Here is a 26,535-nt window from a genome sequence, read left to right as displayed (position 1 = left end):
GATTACTTTCATTACTATTAGTTTTAAATATAATTTCCAGATAAGTATTATTTCTATCATGCTTTTAATATTTAAAAGGCTTGTTAAGTGCATGCACATGGAAGTGTTTCAAAAACGAGGAATCGGTATTTCTTTTTATTATATTTTCATACGCAATCCAATTAGTTATGTTTTAATTTTATGTAATATTTGCAGTAAACTCTAAATTCTTTTTCCCTGCATTAAATGAGAGAAGATATTAAATCCTGATTTTGGCAACACAAAATAATACAAATAAATGGGCTTATTTTCGCTTTTGCCGGTTTTGTTTTCTTTGTTGCTGAAGCTTTCGATCACTTAGAAATTCAGATCTCAACTAAATTTAGACAATCAATAGGAATCTTGTTATTTAAATCAAATCAAATATAATACAAAATCAATCTTTTTTTTGTTCTAATGCTAACTTCAGTTTTGATTTGAAGTTCTGTGAAAGTTTCAATAAAGCTTCCTTATCAACTTGTGAATATGACAACTGTTTCAATACCTGAGTTAGATACCGGTCCAGTAGATGAGATAGCCACAACTTCTGAAGTTTCTGGGATAAAATTAATGCCATCTAAGTGTAAACCTTATATGGTTCCACCTTCTATTGAGGTAACGTGTTCAATAATTTTTTTATCAAACTTTTTTCTGGAAGTAAAGAAGATAAAACATATTCTTTTTGCTTCACTTTGTTGAATTAAAATAGAACTATATTTTACCAGCACATAATTTTTTGTGTGTGGTAAATTTTGATGTATTTTTTGATGAAAAGTATTTAAAATTTCCTTTCAAGGCGGTGCCTAGTTACAATAATAAATTATTATTGATTCAAAAATAAAAATTAATTTAAATGCTGTAAAACAAATTATCTTGTGAAAGCACCTGCTTTACTTGCCAGACATGAGTTTTCAAATAATATTTTCATCTTATTATGGAGTTTTCAATGTTAAATGTATGAATACAAGTTTAGAGGTGATTGCTTATCATACTTCAGATAAAGATTACATATGAATATGTCTTACACATGTGGTTCTCAGGTTTTTAAAAATTCTGTGCCACCTGAATAAGAATTGATAATATATATGTATCTGTATAAAATCATTTTCCATATAAAAAAACAATGCATTCTAACTTAATTATTTTTAATCAAAGAATCAAACAGCTTGAATTTTTCCTTTTCAATTATATTCAGAAATGAAACCTGACATTATAACAAAATGTAAATTTGTTAGCACATATTGTTGCAAATAGTAAGTTATAATTTCTGACTTAATTATTGACGAGGATTAAAGCAGCAAGTAAGCCTATTTCATTTTGATCACTTTTGATATGTCTGGTTTTACTTTTATTTATTTTGCAGTGCAAGACGAATTCAAGTTGCAGTTGTTAATAGCATTGTTGAAAACATTACGCTAAAAGACATTAAAAATTTTATAACTTTGATCGAAATATATTTCTATTTGCTCATTTTTAAATAAAGTTCTCTTTTTAACTACTTTGTAAGATTCCTGTCACTTGAATATCTTAAAACTTATTCCTTTTCTTGAACTGAAATATTAACTCAATATTCAGAATTGCAAATAGATCTTTTACTAGATATTCATTTCCTAAAATTCCAGGAAAGTATGAATTAAACTAGTTAACATGTATTATACCATGATTTTCTATATCTTCAGTTGATTGAAGGTTATTTTGTTTGAGAAATTTTTGCATTTAATGTTGATAATGAAGCAACTTTCTTGCTCTTAGCATAATAATAATTATTAACACTAACTTCAGAGCTGTGATTAGCCTTTGAGTGCCGCTGTTGGCAAAAATATGTACAGTGGTGGCTAAAATTGTTATGTTTTTTAACTTTGTAGGCTTGTAGAAAATGTTATATTTAACAAAATGCAAATTATTACATATTATTTTCAAGAGAATTTAATGCTGATTTTAATACAAAAAGCAAAATTCAAATATTTGTGATGCAAAAAAGTTATTCTTACTTTAATCTGTGTAACAAATACAGTGGTGAAGTGGATTATAATTTCTAACTTTCCTTACAAATCATTGTTCTTGTTCTGGGAACCAATCGAATGTTAATAACTGCTAGCAGAAGCCAACATCATGTTTAAAGTTGGAACAAGTCATTATTGTGCTTTTTTTCTGTAGAATGAAGAGTGTTTTTTATGTAATCAAATTACAAGTTGGAAATTTTGTTAAACTTTTTAATATATATTTGGAACTTTTGTAAATATTTCTAATATTCAGTCAAGGTTCAATGATATCAAATAAAAGAGTAGATTGGACACCTAGAAAGAGAGCTAAGATTATTGTGTTACATGAATATGGTCTTTCCTATGCTGAAATTACGAGAATAAAAACACTATGTCACTAAGATAGAAGAATGTCATCAGCAGTCATCAGAAGTTAATTGAATGATGCTGTTATTTATGTCAGTTCAAGAAAATCAGGAGAAGATTATTAGATGTTGCACTAAGAGGTAGAATTCAACGAAAAAAATCCTTATCTCAATTTACAGCAGCGTGTGCAAGATTGCAATGGGCAAAGGAACACATTAATTGGACAGATGATCAGTGGTCACAAGTTATACAGAGTGATGAAACAAAGATATTGTTATTCGGTAGTGATGGCGAAAACATGTAAAACATAGAATAGGCGAAGATCTACAATCCAACTGCATTCAGGCAACTATGAAGAACTCATTTAGTGTTATGATTTGGTCATGCATATCAGCAGAAGGTATTGATCTCTTTCATGTTATTGATGGGACATTAAATGCAAGAAAATACATTGACACTACTCTACAACCAAACCTTACACCTTCCGTGATCTCTTTCCTTACAGCACATCATTTATTTTTCAGCAGGATTCAGCTCCTTGCCATATAGCAAAAATATCAATAGTGTGGTTTAGTGCAAAGAGCATTGAATTGTTATCACGGGCAGGAAACAGTCTTGACCTCAAAACTATTGAAAACTTATGGCACCGATTGAAAACTCTTGTACAATATGAAGTGTTCTTCAAATAAAAGAGAATTAATTGAGGCTATAATTGTTTCCTGGCATCATGCGATAATGAAGGAAGAGCTTAAAACTCTCGTCAGCTCAATAAAACATCAGTGTGAAGCTGTAATAAAAAATAAATATTATCCTACTAAGTACTGATAACTTTCTGCAGTCATCAGCATCTAAGGTATCTTGATAAATATTGCCGCTCAAATTTTTTTGTATTGTTAATATTTGAATTTTACTTTTTGTATTGAAGTCAGCATTAAATTCTCTTTAAAATGACATATAATAGTTTGTATTTTGTGAAACTTTACATTTTCCATAAACAAAAAAGTTTAGAAACATAAAAATTTTCAAAAGTGTCCACAATTTTGGCCACCACTGTATAAAAGAAGTATCAAAAATGCAAAATATGTATATTTACCTGAATAATAAAGATTAAGTACCTGATAATAAAGAAAGAAGTGCCATTTTACATTCATTTTAAACCATTATTAAATTTTTGAAAAAATTGAACCACTGTAAATAATGTAATATGTCTTAAATAATATATGTACTGTGCGAAGAATTCCTGTCCAAAATTTCATACTGAATGGAAACTGGGAGATACAATTGAGTTAGATAATCCTACAGACAGAATTCAAGTGCTATTGAAGTAAGAGAAAGTCAAACTTACTTTGCACTTAGTTGAATTCAAAAAAGTAGAGCTGGAATTTTTCATATATATATATATATATAGAGAGAGAGAGAGACAGAGATTGTGGTTTATTTGTTTGTTTGTTGATTATGACAGTTGTTACTTTAATTAAAGTTTACTGAAAATAATCACAATATTATAACTAATTTGATTTCCAAGTAATGAAAACATTTATGATATATGATACTCATTTCAACTTTTTCTTGTCTTGTATAGGTTCAATATTATTAAATCATTATAAATTTTAATGACAGAAACTTCATTAAAAGATGTTATGGCTCTAAATTTTAACAGTAGAAATCATTAATTTTTTTTTCCCTAAGTTGTTGATTTCAATAAAGAGCTGTGAAAGTTGTTTCATCTGAATAGATGATAAATTTGAAATTTATTTACAAATTTTTTAAAAAAATCATAAGTTGCTAGATTTTTATTGAGATGTTCATGTTTAAGTTTTGATTGATTGCAATATTTTTCAAATGTTAGATAAAGAATTTGCTTTTGATAAATTTGTTTTCATTAATATTTTTAGTTTGAAAAATTTCTTCCAATTACTGAATTTGAGAACATTTCATTCATTGGAGAAGGAGCCTATGGTTCAGTTTGTAAGTTGGTCATGTATTAATGTTTTTATTCTATTATTTTTTTAAAAATTATTTGTTCATGTGTTTCTTTATATTTGATCTCTTGTTTTACATTTAAGATAATCTGCAGTAACTCTGATAAAAAGGGATAGCATTTTTTTACTTTCAATGAGCGATAAAATTTTTTATTGATTTCTGGAAAATATTTTAGTAACTTGCAAAGTCTCCCTGACTTCTTTGTGTTGTAGGCACTTAGTACATATTTACACATTTAATAAATGATAAAAAAATAATTTAAAAAAATGACATACAATGACATTTATTGTTGACAACATGGTTTTTAAATTAATGTAAGTTTTTTTATAACTAGTGATAGGAATTAGATAGATGGATCAGTTTTTCAGCTTAATGTCACATTCATGTTTTTCCATACTATTGTCAGTTTTTCACATTTTTGCATGAAATAATGGATTTAAGTATTATTATAAAGCAGTAAGCATTATTAGAAAATCATTAAAATATTTTGATGATTGTTTTTATAATAATTCATTTGATAACCTATTTATATTTAAAAAAAGTGATATAATTCTTTTTCAGATTTAGCTATGAAATTTTCATAGAAGTATAGTTTTATGGAATTAGATTTATCAGCAATTTCTTATGCTCATGCAAGTAACGATATTCATTAAAATGATGAAATTATAAATCCTGTAATCTCATTATCCAGCATTCTATTTTAACTAGCTCAAGTTTCCAAATAAAAAAATTTTTAAAAAAATATGGTTTTTGCTATTTTTAGATGAATGTTTGTTTCACTGTTTGCATGATATCAAAGTCTCGTGACATGTGAGGACACTTCCACCTCTTTACAGTTAGCTTTTCTGCAGATTTGCAACTAATTGAACTGCTGTAGTAGTGAAGGTTGATGTCGATCTTTTGTGACATTAGTGTTACATTTTCCTTTTAGAACTATTTTTCATGAATTTTTATTATTTTTTTACTACATGGCTACTATTTTTTATCAAATCTTTATTATTATTATTATTATTTTTGCTGTATGATAAACTATTTTTCATGAAATGTTTATTTTTTTTATTATATGGTCTTAGTCACTATCAAATTGATGCTATTTCAATTCGTAAATCAAGCTATAGATAAGTATCTGTGCAATATCAGTTGCAAAACAACATCTGTTCTATGAATAGCAAAAGCCCCAAATACAAATAATTTAGTGTTCTTTTATTTTCTTAAAAAAGTTCTGGAAAGTCTTAGAATTTTTTTCTTCACTAAGAGTGGGAACCATTTTTTTATGAGATGTGATACAACAGTTTGTTGGTATTATGATAATTTTCTCTCTACTTTTTAACTTGTGCATGTTAAAAAGTGTTAATGCATAAAAATTCAGTGTTGTCTTTTGCATTAAAAGATCTCCTCTCCTTTTTTCTTTATTTTATTTCACTGTTGCAACATTAGTAATTCTTATGTATGCAGAAAAAATATGCATATAGTTCAAATGTAATGTGACCAATGTAATAAAAACATGCTAGTGAATTCTGAATATATATTTACTGAAAGATTTGAAAATGAAGTGCATTATGCTTGCAGGTTTACACATAATATAAATATTGCGATTATGATTTATTTATTTGATATATTTGGTGATAGAACTAATAGTACAAGTACAACTTCTTAATGTGAAACTAGTGATGTAATAATAAAATCAATGAAGAGATATAAAATCTGTTTTAATACATTTCTGTTCCCAAATATTTTCATGTGAGCTTTATTTATCCTCATTGATTAAAATACTGTTTTCCTTTCCATGATGAATTTTAATATAACAGATTAAAATGTGATGAATGCATCTGCTTGCCTTTTAATATTTTGTTATTTGTGTTATAATATTAGTCAGTGTGCAGAAGATTTTTTTTTGTTTGCCTTGCACTTTTTTCACTTTTTCACTTTGTTGCACTTTTTTCAGAATGTGGCAGATTTGATTTTAACATGATGAACTGATGTTTCATGTTTAACCCATTTTCCAAAAAAATCTCTTATAAGTATGATGATAAATATGTGTGTCAATTCCCTACCCCGGACCTATGGGGTAGCTGTAGTAAGACATACTTCCCTGTGGAATTATTTGATAATAAAAATTTTTTTTTATAAATTATTGCATTATTTGTTAAATTTACATTAAAACATATCTTATAACTGCAATAAATATTCTTTACAGCTGTAACAATTCAAACATGCAGAGTTGTGTGCCATATCAAATTACCCTTTTAAAATAATATTAACAATTTATATTATAATTATATAATATTAAAAATGTTTTTTTTAAGTCTCTAATTACAATATGAAACAGTACAAGATCTTTAATCATATTTTAATTTTTTTTTTTTTTTTTTTTTTTTTTTTTTTATGGAAAGAAGTGTGTTGTATAGGAATTACATGTCACTATACTTTTTCTTTGAAGATTGAATTTAAATAAACAATCATATAGAAAAAAAATTGTTTGAATTATTTAAAATATTTTTAATTCTTTTTTATAAATAAAATCATTTTTCTGTGTTTTAGAAAAAAATATTTGTTCTGGAAAGTATTGAAAAATATTATTATGTATGGAAACTTGCCAAATTCTCTGTATTTATCCATTTTAGGAACTATTTTTGTTAATTTTTTATTAAATGAATTCATGTAACTTTTTTTTCTAGATAAAGTCAAAGATAAAAAGCAGGATAAAATTGTGGCTATGAAAAAATTGAAAATAGAAAAAGATGCAGGTAAATCCTTTTTCCTCCAAATATTTATTTCAGTGCATTTATTGCAAATAAAAAAAAGTACAAATTATGAATTTATCAGCTTAACAAAAATCTCTATTACCTGAAATATTTTAAATCTAACTGAATAGAAATATTAAAATTTATATTTTTGTTAAAGAAAAACCTGAAACCTTTTTTGCTTTTCAGAAAATTAATTAATATGCATTCCACATAACATAATACAACATGAGTGAAAATTATCTTTTTCTATATTTAAAAAAAATATTGTAAAAAAAAGAATTAAGATGCATTTTTTTTTTTTTTAATTCTGTAAAAAGAGTTAAAAGAGTATCCTTTTTTTTATTTTTTATTTTTTTTTTTTTAATGAAGTGGCATTAAATTATTGATATTGTCATTTTCATTCATGTATTACTTTGAAGGAAATGATTTATTGAATCTAAATCTGTAATATAGGCATATTTTAAATTTTGGATGATAAAATTAAAATCCACTTTAAAGATTGACTTATGATTTAATCAAATTGTAGAACCATTAGGACTGTATATTCTCTAATACATCATAGAGGCAAGTTTGAAATGCATTATGTGCAATAATTGATGCATGTTTTGAAATTTTCTGATCATGAAAGAAAACAGCTTTGATTATTTTTTTTAATGTGAAAAAAGATATTAGTACATATTTTTGCTGTTTTTTAATACTTTTTTTAAGTGTAAAGCTATTTTTTTGTATGTTCAGTAATTATTATTTTTTCATTATATTCTAACATTTGAAATAATAACACTGATTATTAAAAGTTACTGTAAGTATATTTTAAGGTCAATTTATTGGATTATGAAAGATTATGTAATGATTATGCAAAAAAAATGCATTACAGTGTAATGCATTTTTTTGTCGTTGCAATTTTGGAAGAATCATATCTTCAAAAATGGATTTCACATTGAAATATCATTTAATATGTACAACAAAAGTTCTTTGAGATATCAAATAGTTCCAACATCAAATTATAAAAAATAAATTGCTTAATTTTGTAGTTTCCATATTAATTTAAATGAAAGCAATTTGTTCTGAAGTTGTTGTAGCAAACCTTAACACAATTATAGATCAATGAACTAACAATATATGAAAAAATAAATTTTTTTCCCTGCAGAAAGCAATTGTCTTTATAATCTATCAGCGATTGTGAATAAGTGTATATCAGAATTATTAAAAACTAAGAAAAATAAATAGTGACCTTATAAGAATCTTGGCAGAGCATCATAAGTTTAAAATCTCATTATATTGATATCTATCATGTATATGGTCTTGGTTAATGTTAAATTTATTGCTGTGAGCAGATATCTGTATATTAAAGTTTAAGGTTTCATTAGATAACATCCTCTTAATCTGGCCCTTGTTTATGTAATTCATACAGCTTTTAATTTTTGTGTTAATCCAATGAAACGAATCATAAAAAAATGCAACACTTGTTACTTGTTATTAATTTTATATAAAATTCTGTATCACTTATATCTATGTTTAATTTTTTTCTTCTTTTCCATATTTAAATTTTTTTTATTTTGAGCAATTTGGTCTCTTAAACTGGTTGAATAAAGATAAATATTATGGATTATTATGCATTATTACTTTGTTCAACTTTTATTCTTTTATTGAAATGTTAATTTTATTTTAAAGATGTTACTTTTATTTTAAGGTTTACCTGTTAATTTCACTCGAGAAATAAATACACTGAAGCAACTTAAGCATGACAATATTGCGAATTTACTTGGAGTGGCTGTGGATAGAGATTTTGAAAAGTAATTTATTATCTTTAATTCTTTTCTCTGAGGTAATTAGTAATAAAAAAATAGTTTGTAGAAGAACTATCTTCACAAATGTGTGTAATAGAACCATCATTGTGACTGATTTTCATCCTGATTGTTAGCATTCATGATGTTCTATGGACTATTGAAACAATTATTGTAGAGTGGTACAAATGCTACACATGTTGGTACAATTTTTCTTTCTCTTCAATCATTCGGTATGTGATGAGAAGGTCTACTAATGAAGGAAAGTAAAAATAATATTTCCATAGGTAGTTAAAGGAAATCAAAGATATTTGTTTTGTTCTGACTGGAAAAGAAGAGATCAGGAACAGCTGGAGAGCTTGAAAAATCAAGGAAACATAGCAAATTTAAAAATCATATAGAAAACAAGGAAAATGCAGAGAATTTTGAAATTTCTTTAAACCTGGGAAAGTACTGGGAATTTAAAATTTCTTAGTTCTTTTTTAATCTAAAAAATTCTGATCTATTTACACATTGCAAGAATAAAAGACCACCATGAAAGCTCTAAAAATCACGCATTATTCTTGACTACTAAATCATGGAAGTTCATCCATTTTCTACTCATTCCTTTTTTCTTTTGCATAGATCAGTCCGATTTCCAAGACTGGGGAAAAAACTATTATTGGAATAGGGATTACAGTGCTTGAATACTAGTAGAATTACTAAATAAAGATACTTTTTCACAAATTACTTAATATAGTGTTTAATAAATTACTTACACTGATTTTTTTTGTTTTTTATAGTAAAGAAGAAAACATTTTGGTTTAATTATTTTCTTAAAAGGACTTTGCTTAATATTTTCTTACCAAAATCTATATTTCTACTTTCAGTTGGGAAAAATAAAATCCTTATCTAAGAGCCAGCAAAATTAATGTTCTTGATATGTTTAGTGTTAAAACAATTGTCTTTTTATAAATAATAAAGTTTTACTAAACTAGCAATGAGATCTATATCATTTTTCCAAATTAAAAAAAAAAAAAGGAAATTAAAGGACTGAATGTTTTTGCTACCAGTTATGAATATGACAGGATTTTCTTCGTATACATTTCTCTTGTTTATATCAAATTTAGGGGGGGGGGCATATTTGTTATTGATGCAAGAATTATAATTTTTTTCCACTTATAAAAAAGTTAAGTAATTGAATTGGTAGTGTTGTTTATTAAACAAAATAATTAAGTTTGTAATTATCAATCTTTGCTTTCATATAATTTTGACTCTGAACTGTTTAATCATTTGCCTATTAAAAATGTTAAATTTCTTATCATAACTATTGTAATTTAATAAAAAAGCATTGGTGATTGACAAAAATACAGCAGAAATGTACTCAAACATGCACAGCATTTGTAGAAATCAATATTATACATCAAGTAGGAAATTGCTAATTAAATAATAACAGCACAATAGCAATCAGAGTTCACTTCATGATTACGTCCCAAAGAGAAAATTCTTTTTACAGATTCATTCATTTTTGCCTCTTGTTTTATATAAGTTTTCCAATAGCATATCAAAAAATGTAGAAGGTTTTTCAATTATTGATTGCTATTAGAAATTTTGCAAAAAATTTTGAGTTTCCGAAAAAATTCCATCGCAGATTTGTTGCCAGTATTGGAGAGCATTAACTTTGAAACCATTCAGCATCTGTTAGAGATATCTGTAAAATTCTCTTCCTAACTTTAAGGATTATTTGCACAGAAAAATAATATTACAGATTCGAAACAGTATGTAGAAGTAAGATTACTGTTTGCTAACACTCTTAAAGAAGTTTAAAGAAATTGCTTTACTTTGAGTACATAATTTCCTGCTTCTTAATTATATATGTCGAAGATCTCAGTGGTTCATTGGGTGATAGTGCTAAAGTATTAGTGCAAAATAATCTTTTATTTTGAAAATATTATATTCAAATTACATTGACACTTGTTGAACTTACATTTGTAGATAGTAAAAAAATAAATTTAAGAAAGGATTTTGTGGTAGAAATTGCAGTGTAAATGCTATATTGTGATTTAGCATCATGTTTTAACTCATTTTTGCCTTTTGTGATTTCAGACATTAATTATCTGGTCATTATACGTGAAATCTTTCATTTAGAAGTTCAAAATCTTATTTGTAACTTTGATTTTTATTGATATTAGCAATTTTTTTATTGGGATAAAATGTGATTTTCTGAATTATAAACTTTAATGAAATTGTTTAAGAATTTTAATGTAATTGTGTGAAATTTTAGAATTAAAAAACTATAAACAAAAAATAGTATGAAATTGTTTATATATTGTTTGGTTCAAAATGCCAAAACTGGCATTTTGAATAATTTAGAATTCTTTGTTAGACTTTAACTTTGACTTCCATCTTGTTTGAAGTATTTTCTTTCATATTACTTCTGCTTTAGGGAAATGCCTCCTAGCCCATGCACAAAAGCTTGTAGGTTTCCATATCTAAATGTAGTCATTGCATTTATTTACATACATTATCTATCAAGGGGATACATACATTATTCTATCAAGGGGAAATATTAAGTACTTTCCTTTGCCTTATTATTTCTGCATTTAAAATTTTTTTTGGACAGATAATATAATGCCTTTTAAAGTAATACAACAGTTGTTAACATATTACTTTACAAAGTAAAATACAAATTATCAAAAAAAGTATTAAAATTTCAGTATAACCCTTATAATTCATAAACTTTTATGTAATAATGTAGGAATTTCCAAGTTTGTTGAATTTTTTGAATTAACTAAATGTACAGCGAAATTTGTAACTATTAACTCGATTTGTTTCTCTTCGACACTTTAATCTGTAATGAAATATATTTATTCATGTATGCTAATAATTATTAATAGTAATAATTATGAATAATGATTTTTTTTAACAATTTATTACAGCATCTATCTTGTTTTAGAGTATTGCCCCTATGAACTTTCAAAAGCTATAGATGATGGCTTAATACAGAGTTTGATTAACGAAGCACATGTAAGTTTATTTCCTGATGTAACCATCAAATGATTCTAAACATAATTTTATGATTGCCAATGTATTATTTTTATTCATTTATTTCTCAGGAAATATATTTTAATTGATATTTTGATATTTTTTCTAATACTAGTCATCTCTGGCAAACAGTTGGTTTGTTGAGATTATTAGTTTTATTTAATTTTAGTTAATCATTTCAATGTAACTTCATATCTATGATCCTGTCCGATCGTTGGACATTAGAACTATGTTATTTTAATTGCCATACTTAAGAACTATTTACTGAATACATGAAAACCTTTCAATTGGAGACTAGACCCATGGCATTATAGCTCTATTAAAACTGTAAATTCCAGCTTTATCTATTTTCAAACATGCACTTTTTTTCACTTCTTTCTTTTTTGCCTTTTTATTTTTTTGTAAAAGGCACATATATTTAACAGAAACCATCTTTTTTTTAGGGTTCAACAATAGAAGAAAATTCTTCGATGAAATATTTGATGAAACAATGAAAACAATTTGAAATTCAGATCAATAAAATAATTTAATGTTAGGAACTAAACAAAACAAACAAACAGCAACAACAAAAAAAACTGGGAAAATTTGTATGAGTATATTAATTTAATATAATTGAAAAGTTAATTTTCTAAATTTTAAAATGACTTAAAATTTGTTTTTATGCAATAATATTTTTGGAAATTATTTCTGTAAAGCACCAGAATTTTAAATTTTTTATTATTTAAAATTCCAAATAAAATTTTAAAATAAAATCATTTCTAGGTGCATATTCTCATATTTCAAGATATACATGTGTCAAATAGTTTTCTTATAAAGCACCAAAGCACAAATAAAAACACAGATGCATACGCACAATCATCTTTATTATTAGAAGAGATTGCAGTATTTTTATTTTTATTTGTTTTGGTTAATATTTGAAAACAAAAAATAATGGTCATTTCTTTTTTTTTTATTGGTCATGTATTAGAATAGTAGGAGACTATTATATAAATAAATGCTATTATAGTGAATATTATATATAATCTTGAATATTTGTCTCTCATTATTTGAGGAATTGTATATGCATTTTTTTACCAGTTTTTGGTAATTATATTTAATTGTAATTATATTTACCAGTTTTGATATTTGATATTTGGTTGATATTTAATCGTTTTGCATAAGTTTTTATTTATAAATTAAAATCAATACAGTTTTTTTTTTTGTAGCTGTTAAAATGCTAACAAATACTAATACTGCTATCATTTTTTTTTTTTCTGAGTGCTAAATACAAAATAGCAATACAATCTTTATATTCAGTACACACACATACACACACAAAAAAATGTTTATGTATGAATTTATATTTTTTAATTGCAAACTCCTCTTTTTTTTAAAAAAATTTAATATCATCCTTATTTAACTGTTGTGTACTTTGAAATACTAAACAAGTTCTACATCTTTGTATAGAAAAGGTGAAATGAAATAGGTAAATACAAATATTTTCTTATGTTAGAAATTTGTCAGTAACTATTAAAAATGCATATTACACAACTATAACTTTCAACTGAAATCAAAATTCCTCTGTGTATCTTTCTTCCAAAATAGAAGGCTGTCACATTTTTTCTTGATGAGGACAATTCAAAGCATGCATTCACGCAATTGCTTTGCATTTTTATTAAGCCCTCCTTTTATTTTATTTGTTTGACCTCTATAAAATATATTGATAAATGATTTTTTATTTGGATGATTTGTTTAGTTTTTACTTTAAGATATTTTATGCTAAATTTTAAAGAATTTGATTTAAGACCAAAAGTATTATTATTGTGGTACTATTCTTTGTAGTAGCAAAGTAGTTCATTTCCTGGAATTTGATTTTTTTTATACAATGGAATTATGCTTAAAGTAGTAATTTCTGCTTAAGGAAAATAATTTCTGTTTAGTAACAATTTTCATGTTTGAAACAAAATGTGCTGAGCAGTATATGAATTTAAAAAAAAAATTAAGAAAATTTATCTTTATATTTCAGATAAAGTGTATCATGTATCAGTTATTTACTGGATTGCATTTTCTTCATGAAAAACTTGTTTTGCATAGGTATGGTATACCTTTTTAATTTTTTTCTGATTTTCATAGCACTTGAGAAAAAATTAACTCCTGTTTTATATCAATTTGGTAATTCTTATTGTCAACAGGGACTTGACTGGAACTAACATTCTTTTTACTGAAAAAGGAGTTTTGAAGATAAGTAAGTTCTCTGTAGTAGATTTAATTAAGTTTTAGCTACGCAATTTTTAAAAATGTTTTTTTTTTTTAATTATTTATGTTGCAATTTATAAATTTGGGTACCATGACTGGAGCCGTGAAATGTCTGTAAATTATTAAATTAATTACAATAATATATTTTTTAGTTTATTGCTTAATTGAAATGTTAATTATATGTCATAATTTTCATTTTTGTTATTAAAGCACAGATTATTTATTGAAAAAAATTGCTTTTATTGTTTATTATATTGCAGAATCTTTTTTAAAAAGGATGTATTTTAGATGTAAATAAATGAATAAAGTAAGTAATAATGGGATTGCTGTCTTTCTCTTAGTTCAAAAAAAAATTACTGATGTTTTTACAATGAAATCATAATGGATTTGCTATTTTCAGTTTATTTTAAAAATCTTTTTAATACTGTTTAACAGTTCTTAATATTTTAAAATTTTAAATAGAATTCTTAAGTTGGAATTCATATAAATTTTGGAAAATTTCTGTTTTTTTTTTTTTTTTTTTACTTAATACTATTTAGATGATAAAAATTGTTCTGCTTTGAATTGAATCCCAAAAGCTTTTTTTCTTGATTGTATTCATCAAAGCTTGGGCTAAAGCATAAAATATTGCTCTCAAACCAATCCATTTCATTTTAAAGTTAGTAAAAGGCACAAAAAATAAATGTCTGATTTAAGTAGGAATATTTTTAAAAAATAATTTGTAAAAGTTTTCAGAATTGCTGGAAATTATTTTATATATCTTGATTTTATAAATTTTTTTACATATTGATCTAATTGAAATCCAAAACCTATGAATTACCAGTTAACCTCAAAATTCTATTAGACTAATATATTTTTTTTCTTTTTCATATAAAAAAAGTCCTTGCTTATACAAGATACATTTTGATCACAGCAAATGCAAACAATTGGTTATACTTATTAAGTTCAAAGAATTGATAAAAACTTTATTATGTTAAAAAATTCAATTGAAGGTTGTTATTCTTTTTGCCATACAAAACTCATATACATATTTTTTATTCCTTATGTATTTTCTCGAATCCTCGTAAAACTCGTATCCTTTTATTCCTCCTCATACATATTTTTTATTCCTTATAAAAATGTCACTTATAGGTATTTTTCAGTAAGAAAAAAGGCAGTGACTTTATTCTATGTACTATTTTGTACACATCAAATCACAAAAATCATGTATACACTTATCAAAACATGCATCTGTGAAGCTTTTCCTTTTTGATCCTAATTTGAATCTAAACTATTTTTTTTTTCTTGGATATGCAAGATGTGGGTGTTGAATTAAATAGTTGTATGAACTTTTTACATTAAAATAAAATTACTGATATCATTTCATAGCTAATAAAAAAAAAGAAGCAAAACCCAAAATATAATTCATATTTTTTTTTCCCATTTTGATACAGAAGATCTTTTAAAGAATGGCCATTATTGTGAAATAAAGGTATAATATAAAACATCTGTCTGAAGCCTTTGTAATGAAAGGCCCATTTTTTTATGTGTAGATTTAAAACTTTGCATTGTTTAAGAAATAATCTGCAAAATTGCATTCTGTCTCATCAAATGAGTAGTAATCTTGTGGTATTTATATTTATTTAATATGCTTATAGCTGACTTTGGCAGTTGTCGGCATGCTTCGAAAGAGAAAATGACACCAAACATGGTGTCTAGATGGTAAGTGAATGATGACTTCATTGAACTATTTTGTTTGAATAATTTATAATTGAATATTACCAATTATTTTATAAAACAGTGCATCAATGGAATATTTATTTGAAAAATATTATCATATTATAATTCGGAAAGAAGAATGTAGCAATAATTTCAGAATTTTATTTTTATTTGGTGTAATTCTTAATAATTTCTTTAATGATACAGTGACTCTTTAGTGCCATTTCTTAACTGGCATAATATTTATGCTCTTGAATTATTGCACAGTACAGTATTGTAAAGCTAAAAATCTTGTTTATATATTCTTTTATTGCTGTAAGTTGCGATAAAATGAACCCAAATCATAAGCTAATTGTACATATTCAGCAATGAAAATATCTGTTAATAATTGTTTGTTGTTTTTAATTGGATATATTGATTTTTTATTCATGTCAATTTAAGCTTATGATTCTCGTATTGTGAAGTACTTGTATCTGAAATAGAATTAACTATCAGGGTTAATTACTTGGCAAAATTGAATTGAATTGAATTTTTATTTGCTAATGGGAATAATGTAGCAGTTTATTTGATTTGTAATTGTTTGCTGCTGTTTAATGTTAAGGTGAGTTTGAAAGATTCTTTATTATATTCGAAAGTAAAATTTATTGTTTGAGATAAACTTTTCAGTTTTTGACTTTCATATCACAATATGAATTGTTTCCTGTTCTTGAGGAATATGAATGACTTTTTGTTTCTGTAACAAAATATCAAAATAGACAGAAACAAAATTTTTAAGTTAAGAAATTTGATGATTCAACTCAAGAATCTGACTTGTGAAAATCTGCCTTAGGATTAAGCTTTTCTACTTAACCATGTAAAGATCAAATTCATTGCATTTTCTAAAAAAAAAATTAACTTGGGTTGTGTCCTTAAGTTGTTAGATTTTTTTTTCTCAAATTTTTAGTTTTGAATTCATCCACGAGAAACTAAAAGAAACTAAGATTAATATATTATTATTGAAAATATTAATAATGTTATTTGATGAAATTTAGTATAATAGTTTGAATTAAAATGTTATTCCTATTTATTTTCTTAATATGTATTTGGGAAGCTGGTTTTCTTAAACTCAAAAATTCATACAACTCTGCTACATTGAAAGAAATGCTGGAATTAAGATAAAAGGATAATTTCCAAAATATAAGATCAGATCATAGCAAAAAACATGAATAATGTCCAGTGTTACTTAAAAATTATTATTTTTTTAATTGGCATGTTATGTAAAATTTTTGTAATTTCATATTATATTAAAAAGTTTAATAATATCAAAATTCTGTTGTCCTTGTATTAGCCATATGAAACTAGATTAGAAGTACAAGAATTTTAAGCAGAGATGTTGAGCATTATTTTTTTAGGATTTAACTATGTGCAAAGATTTATATATAAGAAAAAATGCTTATTTTAATGTTTTTGTATTTCAGGTATAGAGCACCAGAACTATTATTTGGAGCAGAAAACTACTCATCAGCCATTGATATATGGTATGTTTGTTTCCTATCAATATCTTAACTAATATATTCTTCTCTGAAAATGTAATGTGCAATATCTTAAGAATTTTTTTTCTTTATCTGAAGTTGCTATTTTAAATTTTTTTTCTGTTTATAAAAAAGAACTTGCCATGTGATTATTTCATTCATACGTCTGTAACACATTTTATTTTTTTCAATTTTTTTGTTCATTTTGGGATACTTATTTTATGTGAAAAAGAACATAGACTATTCATGTCAAAATGATTTTACAATATACAACCACCGCTTTACTGATTGAGAAATAATTGCATAATGTTTGGTTCGGAGCATTGTCTATGAAATGTAGAATTCACACAGTTCTGAGTAGGGAAGTACTGTTTGTCACAAAAGTTTTATGCATCATCATCATCATATATATCTGTATGTTAATTTCTATTTAATGTTCAATGATTATACACTTTTTCAAAATATATTGTTAATTATGGTTCCCCCCCCCTCTCCTTAAATAGAATGCTGAATGGGCTGAGTATATGACACATATTAATCATATTTTCTATCTACTTTTATTTAAAATATCCATATGACTAATCTTTAAACAAGGCAACTCAAATTGTGTAAATATTAGTCTAAGGTAAGTAAATAAAAATAAGGGTTTTTGTTTTTTAAGATTCGTGATGTGGGATTTTATTATTTTTATTATTTTGGAATTATTAATTGGTTTTATCTGTCTAAAGTGATAGGTAATTGTATAATAGCTTTGAATTGTATCATAGCATTGTATAAAAGTACTTAAAGATAAAACTCTTAGTAACAGAATAGATATATCTTTTTTAGAATAAACTATATTTTCCCCTTTTACATACTATTTAAAGACCTGCTGTCATTTTATTTTTAATTTTATAATTTTACTTATTTATGTATATACTGTCTCAGTGTTGTGATTTCCATGATTGATAACTTCACATCTTTTATGAGTCGAATCTTTAAGGTTAAATATTCATGGCAATCGAAGCAGGCTGTAAAATTTTTTGATATCTGCCTTTTTTTTTTTTTTTTTGCTTTTTTATTGGTATAATTTTATCCCTAAATGTTTTGATTCTTTGGAACAGAAAAAATTCTTAGTATTTAAATATTTAGTATTGCAACATTTAACATGAAAGGTAACAAAATTGTTTTTGTATATAGGTAGTATGTTTTGTTATATTATTTAAATTATTTTTTATAAACTTTTTCATACTATAGCAACTAACAAAATGTACAGAAGTAAAAATCAGAAATCAGTAGTTTTAAAAGTTAATCAATAAAATAAGATGCATAATAATAAAAAAATATGAATTTTGAAAAGAAGATCTCATTACTTCATCTGCAAATCATATGTTAGTATGTATATCACTCACTTGTTGCCATTTAATTAGAAATTGGTTTGTATTCATATTTTTGCTTACATATTTTTTTTAAATGTGCAATCTATTCCAGGTCTGCTGGCTGTATTTTTGCAGAACTGTTAAATAAAAGACCTCTCTTCGAAACTGATTCTGATAATAATATGATTTCAATGTTAGTGGACTTACTTGGAATCCCTACTGAAACCAATTGGCCTGTATGTTTGTCTTTTTATTATATATTAATAAATATCTTCTTGAATCATTATTCATTTTATGTAATTAAAGTAAAGTGGTTTTAAAATTAAAAATATAAAAAAAAGGGATCATTTAGTTGTCATGTAAGTGAATTTATGAATTATGATAGATAAAATTTCTTTGAACAAGTTATTGTCATATTTAAACTGATGAACAGTGGAATTTGCAAAAAACCTTGCAGACTTTCCTTTTGAATAACTAAAGTAATTTGATCAGTGGAAGTGTACCATATTGTTTGACACCGTTTTTAAGTTCAAAGAGGCTTTATCATTTAATTCTTCTTCTTTGTCCATTCTGCAAAGGAAGCTAATTTAGTGGAAATGTCAAACTTTCATTGTTTTAACTAGTAGGTAATAAAATGGCCAAGAAACCCATGCTCTTTGGAGAATCTGATATGAGATATTATAATTAAGCTAAACTGCTACTGTCCTACCCCCTTCTTTCAGGACTATTAAATGGGCTTCATGCTAAGTAACTGCTGTGAGTTCAATGCTGTCTAGTTTTGCCAGTGTATTTGTCACTCAAAAAGAGCTACTAATAATGTTTAATTTTATACACAAGCCTATGTCTATTTTCCTCAGAAATACCAAAATGTGGCATATGGTCAATGAGTATGCTATTTTATGTGTAATTTTGGAATCAATATTTATGAACCAGAATGCTCTGCCCTACTAGTGAAGAAAATTTCTCTGATTATTTAAGCAATAAATTTGCAACCATATTATTTCAAATAATCAATTTCCAAGTTTTTTTTATTATTGATATTCTGACTACTTTAAGAGTATTTGTATAATTATATCATGTTAAATTAGACTTATTGGCTGCCTTATTAGTATTTCTCATTGTCTATCTCAGTGCAAATTCTTATTACTGCTTTTAAATCCTGGGTAAATTTTATTTTCTTGAGTATATTACATTTTGAGTATATTATTCTTCTGCTTTTCGTGCATGCTAGACTTTCTGTCAATAAAATCTTATAATGTAATCCATTAGATTCTGAAATTTATTCATGTAGTCATTTTTTTTCTTTCTCTGCTGTAGTTATAATATGGACAAAGCCTTTATTATTAGCATTATTTAGTCGCAACTGCATTTCTTTCTCATTTTTAAATAGCTTTAGAATGAGCTTGCTTGTGTTGTTATTGGAACACAAGCAAGTTGATTCTGTTTTGGCTGTATTTCAAAATATGCTTATTTTTTTATTCTGTATAATTATTTCTTTTTCTATATGCATGACAGCAAATTAAGATATTTTTGTTAGGATTATTTTTTTTTTGTTTTCTTTTGCATGTATTTACTAAGAAAACGTTTCTCAGTTACTTCTATAAAAAAATTCCAAAACTTGTTAGCAGAATCTAGTTTCTTCAATAATATATTTTGATATTTAAACTGAGATGTAAACTGTGCAAAATAGGTGGATGCAATGAATTTTCTGATGTTTGGCATTATGCCATGAAAAAATAAAAAAGTTAAGTTTCTCATATTTTTGATTATATACATTATTAATTCATGAACATTCTGTAAAATGTATTTTTTTATTGATGCATAATTTTTTAAAATTTAAATCATCTCAAGTATAATAAAATACTGTCTAATAAAGCACTCAAGCATAAATGGTAGTACCTTAAAATTAGACTTTTTGAAGTATTAGATTTTTAGTGTTTATGTTTACAAAATAATGTATTTAAATATTAAATATTATAAAATAATATTAGAAACATGCTTAAATATATTATTTTGGAATGATATATTTTCATTTGTTTGAAAGCCTCAGAAAAGAAAATATATATTGTGTAATAGTTTGAGATACTTTTTTCCTCCATGATAAATTTTTATTTTATTATTATCTCTAATAAATTGTGGTGATTTTTTTTTTCAGGGTTGTTCAGAGCTGCCACTGTTGAAGGAATATGAACTTCAAGGTCACCCGTATGTGTTTTTATTTTCTGCTTTCTCAATATTATGTAATGTGCAGTTAATAATATTTATTAATCTAGAGCATCATTATTAGCATACATCATTAAAGTATTCATTTCATTTTGAAACATAAAAGATTTTTTTAATGAAAATACTTTGCTTGCTTGATGACTTAACAAATTTCCTCTAAAAAACAATATAATTAAAGATTTTTTTTTTTTTTTTTGTAAAATGATAATTTATTTAAAGATAACAACCCTATGATCAATCTTTGATAAATTCTAATTTAAAAATATATTGTGGTATTGTGGTGTTTCTACATTATATATATTTATTTCAAAAAAAGAAATACTCCGAACTTGGTTAGTTACTTTTAGAACATTGATATTCACTGGGAAAGTTCGACAGGATCTATAGTCCCAAATTAAAAAGGTAACTTCTTCGTGGAAAGATCCGATATTTCCCCAGACATGTGAAAGATCTTCATTTTGTGATGTTATAAATGCCTTGTTTCTTTTGGAGGTGTCATTCTTGTAAACGATTTTACTCTTACTTCCTGACAATCTTAATTTCTGAAGTACTTGGTTTCGACATTTTAAAAACTTTATTCTACTGATTAATGTGAGTAAATTTTTATTTCATATTAACGTAAACATCTTGTAATGAATTTGAAAAAATAAACTTGATTTCTAAATTTCACATTTATAACATTGAATTTCAAACTAAAACCAGAAAATAACTAGAACAGTAAAATAATAATAATAATAATAAAAATAAATCTTGCTGATAAAAGTGTGTATGCAAAAACTTATTAAATTAATTATAATGTAAAATAAAATACAGCATAAAAAAGATAATTTATAAAAAAAGTGTGCTAAATATTTTCAAAAAAATTACATAATTATAGGTTTACATTTTTAAATATTTGATATTTAAAATAAATCATTGACTTAAAAATGACTTTTAGACTTATTAGACTTTTCCCTCCTGTTAACATGATGATTTGGGCAGGCAAAAGGCATGATTGGATTTGATCATTTTGGATCATCATTTATTTTCTGTTATTTGAAATGGTTAATGAATTGTTGCAAAGTTTCAATTGATGGCCTTGTGATTGTTTTTTGTTTGTTGTTGTTATTGTTGCATAATTTGATCTTGCTTTAAAGCATACAGTAATGAACTATGAAACAAAATTCTTTTGTTCGAGCTGAAGCAATCATTAAAATTTTAAAAACTTGCATTTTTATTTTTAAACTATTTAGTTATATTTTCTCCCTGGGAGTTTAAATAATCAACAAAAATAAAAATTATATCAATGATATAAGTGTACATGAGGAAGAAAACAGAATGAATCAATAAGTAGAAAAGACAGAGGGCTAGGCTATACAAGAAATAGTTCTAATAAGTATCAAAATTTCTTCATGAACTATTGTATATTGATAAATTGGAAAGATTTAGCAATGCTAAAACTACCATTTAGTAAAAGTAAAAAGCAATGCTTTTCCTCTTTGAATTTAATTTTGCCTGAGAGGAATTTTTAGCCATAATTTCGTATTTGACTTATTGACCCCCCCCCTCCCTTAATACTCTCACTCTGATTTTAGATTTGCTTTCACTTTCTTGGTTTATTTTTACCTTCTTTCATTGACAGTTTTTAATTTAATTTCTACTTTCTCTTATTTGCCTATATATAAATTTACTTTTCACTTGCATGTTATTTCAAGGCAAAAACATCTGGTTCAATATATGCTTTTCTATATCTATATTTACCGCAATAATTTGTAAAATTTAATTCAGATAATTATGATAAGAAATTTTTGCTTATTTAAAAGCCATTTTTAAAGTTGAATTTTAAAACAATTCTTGAGAAATATTTGTTGTAACATCACTGGTTTCTAAGTTATGAGCCAATGTTGAAAATAGGATAACCTACTTCTTAAAAGTCGTGGCTATCACTGCAATAATCTTGGAATTCATTTTATTCCTCAAAAGTAACCAAACTTCCAAGGCTGGCCTGAGGAGGATGTTGCTAACTGCCTATGCTGTACACTGCAAATTATTTTTCAAAATGAAAATGTTTTTCCATTGTTGTTATTTTAATGTAAATGTTCATACATTTGAATATTATCAAGCAATTTATTCACATCTACTAGTTCGAGGCAAAGTCAGGGCATTGAGCTTCAATCTACTTAATTATGTTAAAAATATTTCTAGTCATAATCATAGATAGCATTATTTTTTTTAATAATAGATTTCAAATTTATCATGGGCCTGAGAATGTTTTTTATACAATTTAGATACTATTCTCAAATTAATTGAAGACAAATGTTGCAAGTAATGAGTTGTGATTTACAAAATGATATGGATTGCATTGTTCCATTTAATGAAATTAAAATTTGCAATTGATTTTTGCCTTCCTGTACATATTATTACAATTTTTTCAATGATTTATTTGAATTGTATCTAAATGTTGTCACTGTTTTGAGAATTAAGGTGGTTAGCCAATTGTTGTATAAAAATAATATTGAATAATATTACTTATATTGATTATTATTACTTCTTCTTAAAGATCTTTCTCATGATCAAAAATAATTGAAGATTTAGTATTAATCAACAATGACTTCTTTTCTTAGATGTTTTATCTATGTGATGTGAAATAGCGCGAAAACTAAATTATAGTGATATTTTCAATGAATTGCTTTAAAATATGTAAGAATGAAATTGCATATTTTGAATTTATTCTTGTAATTTGGACATCAAATTGTATTTCATATGTTAATGAAGCAATATTTTTATTTGGTCAATGAACTATTTATTATTTGTATGATTGAAATGTTATAATAATTTGACATTTTCATGTATTTTTTTCCCAATTCTATTCCACTTGCTGCAATATAATAAATAGGAAAATGCAATAAAGCAATATTTTGAATGAAATTTGTTTTAAGGCCCCCAGTGGCCCTGCAAACAACCCAAACTCCCTTTCTCCTTCTTGAAGTGGAAATAATCTTAAATGCCTCATGTACATTTGTGAGATTAACAATGAGCTATTAGTTTTTGATTAACTGAGTGTATTTAAATTTATTTATATATAGTGTTTCGTTTTTTTTTTTATTTGTAGGTATAACAATTTGAGATTGATGTTTCTTGAACAGTCCTCTGTATGTATGGATCTATTATATAAATTATTCACATATAACCCTATTAAAAGGTAAGCTTATTTTTGCCTTGCAGGGTGTGTAGCATTGTTAAAAGTCCTTAAAAACTGCTTATTTTTAATAGTTCTTATAAAAGGGCCTTAAAAGTGCTTATCTTAAATACAAATTCTTATTTTTCTTTCTGAAAGGGAGGAAAAATTCATTGTATTAGAGAACTACGCTAGATACACCCATTTATATGATTATACCTGTTTTGCTAAAAACTATCAAGAAATGAAATTCCTTTCAAAAAAGGAATTTGCTGAAATGAATATAAAGCTAATGCACTTATCCAATAAGCCAGAGACTTTTCATTACTAACAAAATCTAATAAACTGAGAAAAACTATTAGGGAAAAAAACCAACCAAATTGAAAATGTGGAAAAATTTCTAAAAAAATTAAAAAAAAAATATTTCTATATTTAATACATTTTTTTTATATCCAAGTTTTGCTTACTTGCATTTTGTTTATACCTTTTTTTCCCTCTCAATGGACTAAAATATTAATGAAATAATAGTATAATGCTTTTATTCATAATACTAATTGTAGTATAATTGAATAATTTTAGATATGCAATAAAAGTGTTTTAATAAGATTTTTCTAAGAAAGCATGCATAAAAGCTGTTTAAATAATTTAGCTTCACTGTTAATGAAAAATATTGAGCAATTATTGATAATATTTTATGTTTATATTTTATAAAAATTATATACAGTAGACTCCCGATTATCCGCGGTGCGGATTATCCGCGCCTGCCGCACAAAGTTTTTTTTTTTTTTTTTGACTGATTTTTTCAAAAAGGTGCAGTTTTACAGTTATGCTTTTGTAATTACATAATACATTACAGTATTAAAACAGTACATATGTAGTAATTTTTCTGTGTATCCTTGACGCCTCTCGTAAATACAAAGCACTTTTCTGTTTTCATTAACAAAATGCATTTTAGGTTAGTTTTGAGTGATATACTAAAATATTAAGCGTTAGTTAAACATTTCCTGCTGTTTATTTTACATTTTATTGTACATAAAACGATTTTTCAAAATTGGAATGACTGTTTTCTCTTTTGCTATACCCGTTTTTAGCTTTTTTCGGATTATCCGCGGTTTTTGTTATCCGCGGCGGCCGCGCCACCCAATTCCGCGGATAATCGGGAGTGTACTGTACTTAGTTACTATCCAACTTAGTTCATTTCATTGTAATAAATAGTTTTATAATCAAAAATACTTTTTTAATGTTAGTTCTTATTTTTCTCTAAAGATGCTTAAAAAGTGCTGATAAATTGCTTATTTTTAAAAAAAATTATGTACCTTTCCTGCTTACTGACTCTTTTTCCCTTTTACCTGATTTTTTTTTTTTTTTTTTTTGAAGTTTATACATTATATTTCCTTTTAGGATTACAGCACAGGAATGTTTAGTTCATTCATATTTTACTGAAAATCCTAAAGGTAATCCAATTTTTAAATATTTTTGTACATTTAATTTTCATCTCATGCCTAAATTTTATTTCAATTTATCACTTGTATATTATAATCATAAATAGTCATTCACATAAAAGCTTAAGATTCTAAAACTGTAGTAATTCCTTTAATGGATTTTTTTTATGTATGTAAAAAATGGAGTATTTGTCTTATTCATCTGAATAGACTAAGGAGAAAAATGTTCAAAATTAAATTAGGAAACAAAACAAAACTGAGGAAAATGAGTTATTTGCATTTTATGTGATCGTTCCAAATATTTAGTAAAATTTATAATAAAAATTTGTAAATATTTTCTTAAATGTTTGATTGATTACCTTTTCTATTTTGAAGATAACATTTTCAAATGCCAATCACTTTTTCACTTTTTAATATTATTATCCAAAAATTAAAAATATCTCTCAATTCTCTAGCATATTTTGTAATTTTTGTTTCACTGCTTTAAAAGAATAGAATTTTTGCAGTACATTAATCTTGTTTTGTTCCACCAAAATTAATTTTAAAAAGTGTGCTTTCTATAAAAATAAGGAACCTTGATTAAATTGAAAATCAAACTAATATAATTTCTATGGTTTTTTTTTTTTGCTTAGAATTTAATGTGAAAGGAATTCAGTTTCAATTATATGCCATTTATTCAACTATATGCATGTATTTTCATCTATTGAAAGAATAAAGAATCCCAGACTATATGTTATATTTTTTTCTTATAGCTTGTGACTTGAAAACTCTTGTGGCTCTTTTGAAAAAAGTGGATACAATATATTAAAAAAAAAAAAAAAAAAAAAAAAATTGTGTTCAATTTTGAAAGATATGATTAAGCACTGATCTCAAAGAATACTTTCTTTATACATGTATAGCAATTGCACCATGTTTATTTAAATGTGATGTATTTTTAAAAGAAAATCCATTTTTTCAAATTTCTTTTAATTGTACCATTGTTTGTTGTTTCATTATGTACAGTTCAG

General features: G+C 25.3%; 1 protein-coding gene across 2 annotated transcripts; it reads left to right on the top strand.

Moving 5' to 3' along the window:
• The first annotated feature begins 256 nt into the window (after window positions 1-256).
• Window positions 257-26,535, top strand: LOC129983557 (cyclin-dependent kinase 10-like). 2 transcript variants are annotated; one of them, XM_056093080.1, is made up of 14 exons: window positions 257-633; window positions 4,262-4,334; window positions 7,028-7,096; window positions 8,787-8,889; window positions 11,799-11,886; window positions 13,910-13,977; window positions 14,076-14,128; window positions 15,777-15,840; window positions 17,295-17,354; window positions 18,819-18,942; window positions 20,862-20,911; window positions 24,021-24,060; window positions 25,488-25,540; window positions 26,281-26,535. In XM_056093080.1, the coding sequence occupies exons 1-13, from the start codon at window positions 505-507 to the stop codon at window positions 25,527-25,529; spliced, it is 963 nt and encodes a 320-aa protein (XP_055949055.1). In that variant the 5' UTR covers window positions 257-504; the 3' UTR covers window positions 25,530-25,540; window positions 26,281-26,535. The 2 variants fall into 2 exon arrangements, with proteins under 2 accessions (XP_055949055.1, XP_055949056.1); XM_056093081.1 differs by having other exon boundaries at window positions 24,021-24,110; window positions 26,281-26,533.

Source organism: Argiope bruennichi, chromosome 9 (genome assembly GCF_947563725.1).
Source record: "Argiope bruennichi chromosome 9, qqArgBrue1.1, whole genome shotgun sequence".
Classification (NCBI taxonomy): domain Eukaryota; kingdom Metazoa; phylum Arthropoda; class Arachnida; order Araneae; family Araneidae; genus Argiope; species Argiope bruennichi.
The sequence above is the reverse complement of the archived record's forward strand: the minus strand, read 5'-3'. Positions and strand labels throughout refer to the sequence as shown.

What these genes read in the sequence shown, in the direction of transcription:
- LOC129983557 (XM_056093081.1), top strand. Translation starts at nt 505, where the DNA reads ATGACAACTGTTTCAATACCTGAGTTAGATACCGGTCCAGTAGATGAG. An exon ending in AGGAGCCTATGGTTCAGTTT is followed by an intron (nt 4,335 to 7,027) that starts GTAAGTTGGTCA and finishes TTTTTTTTCTAG; the next exon opens with ATAAAGTCAAAGATAAAAAG. An exon ending in GAAAAACTTGTTTTGCATAG is followed by an intron (nt 13,978 to 14,075) that starts GTATGGTATACC and finishes TATTGTCAACAG; the next exon opens with GGACTTGACTGGAACTAACA.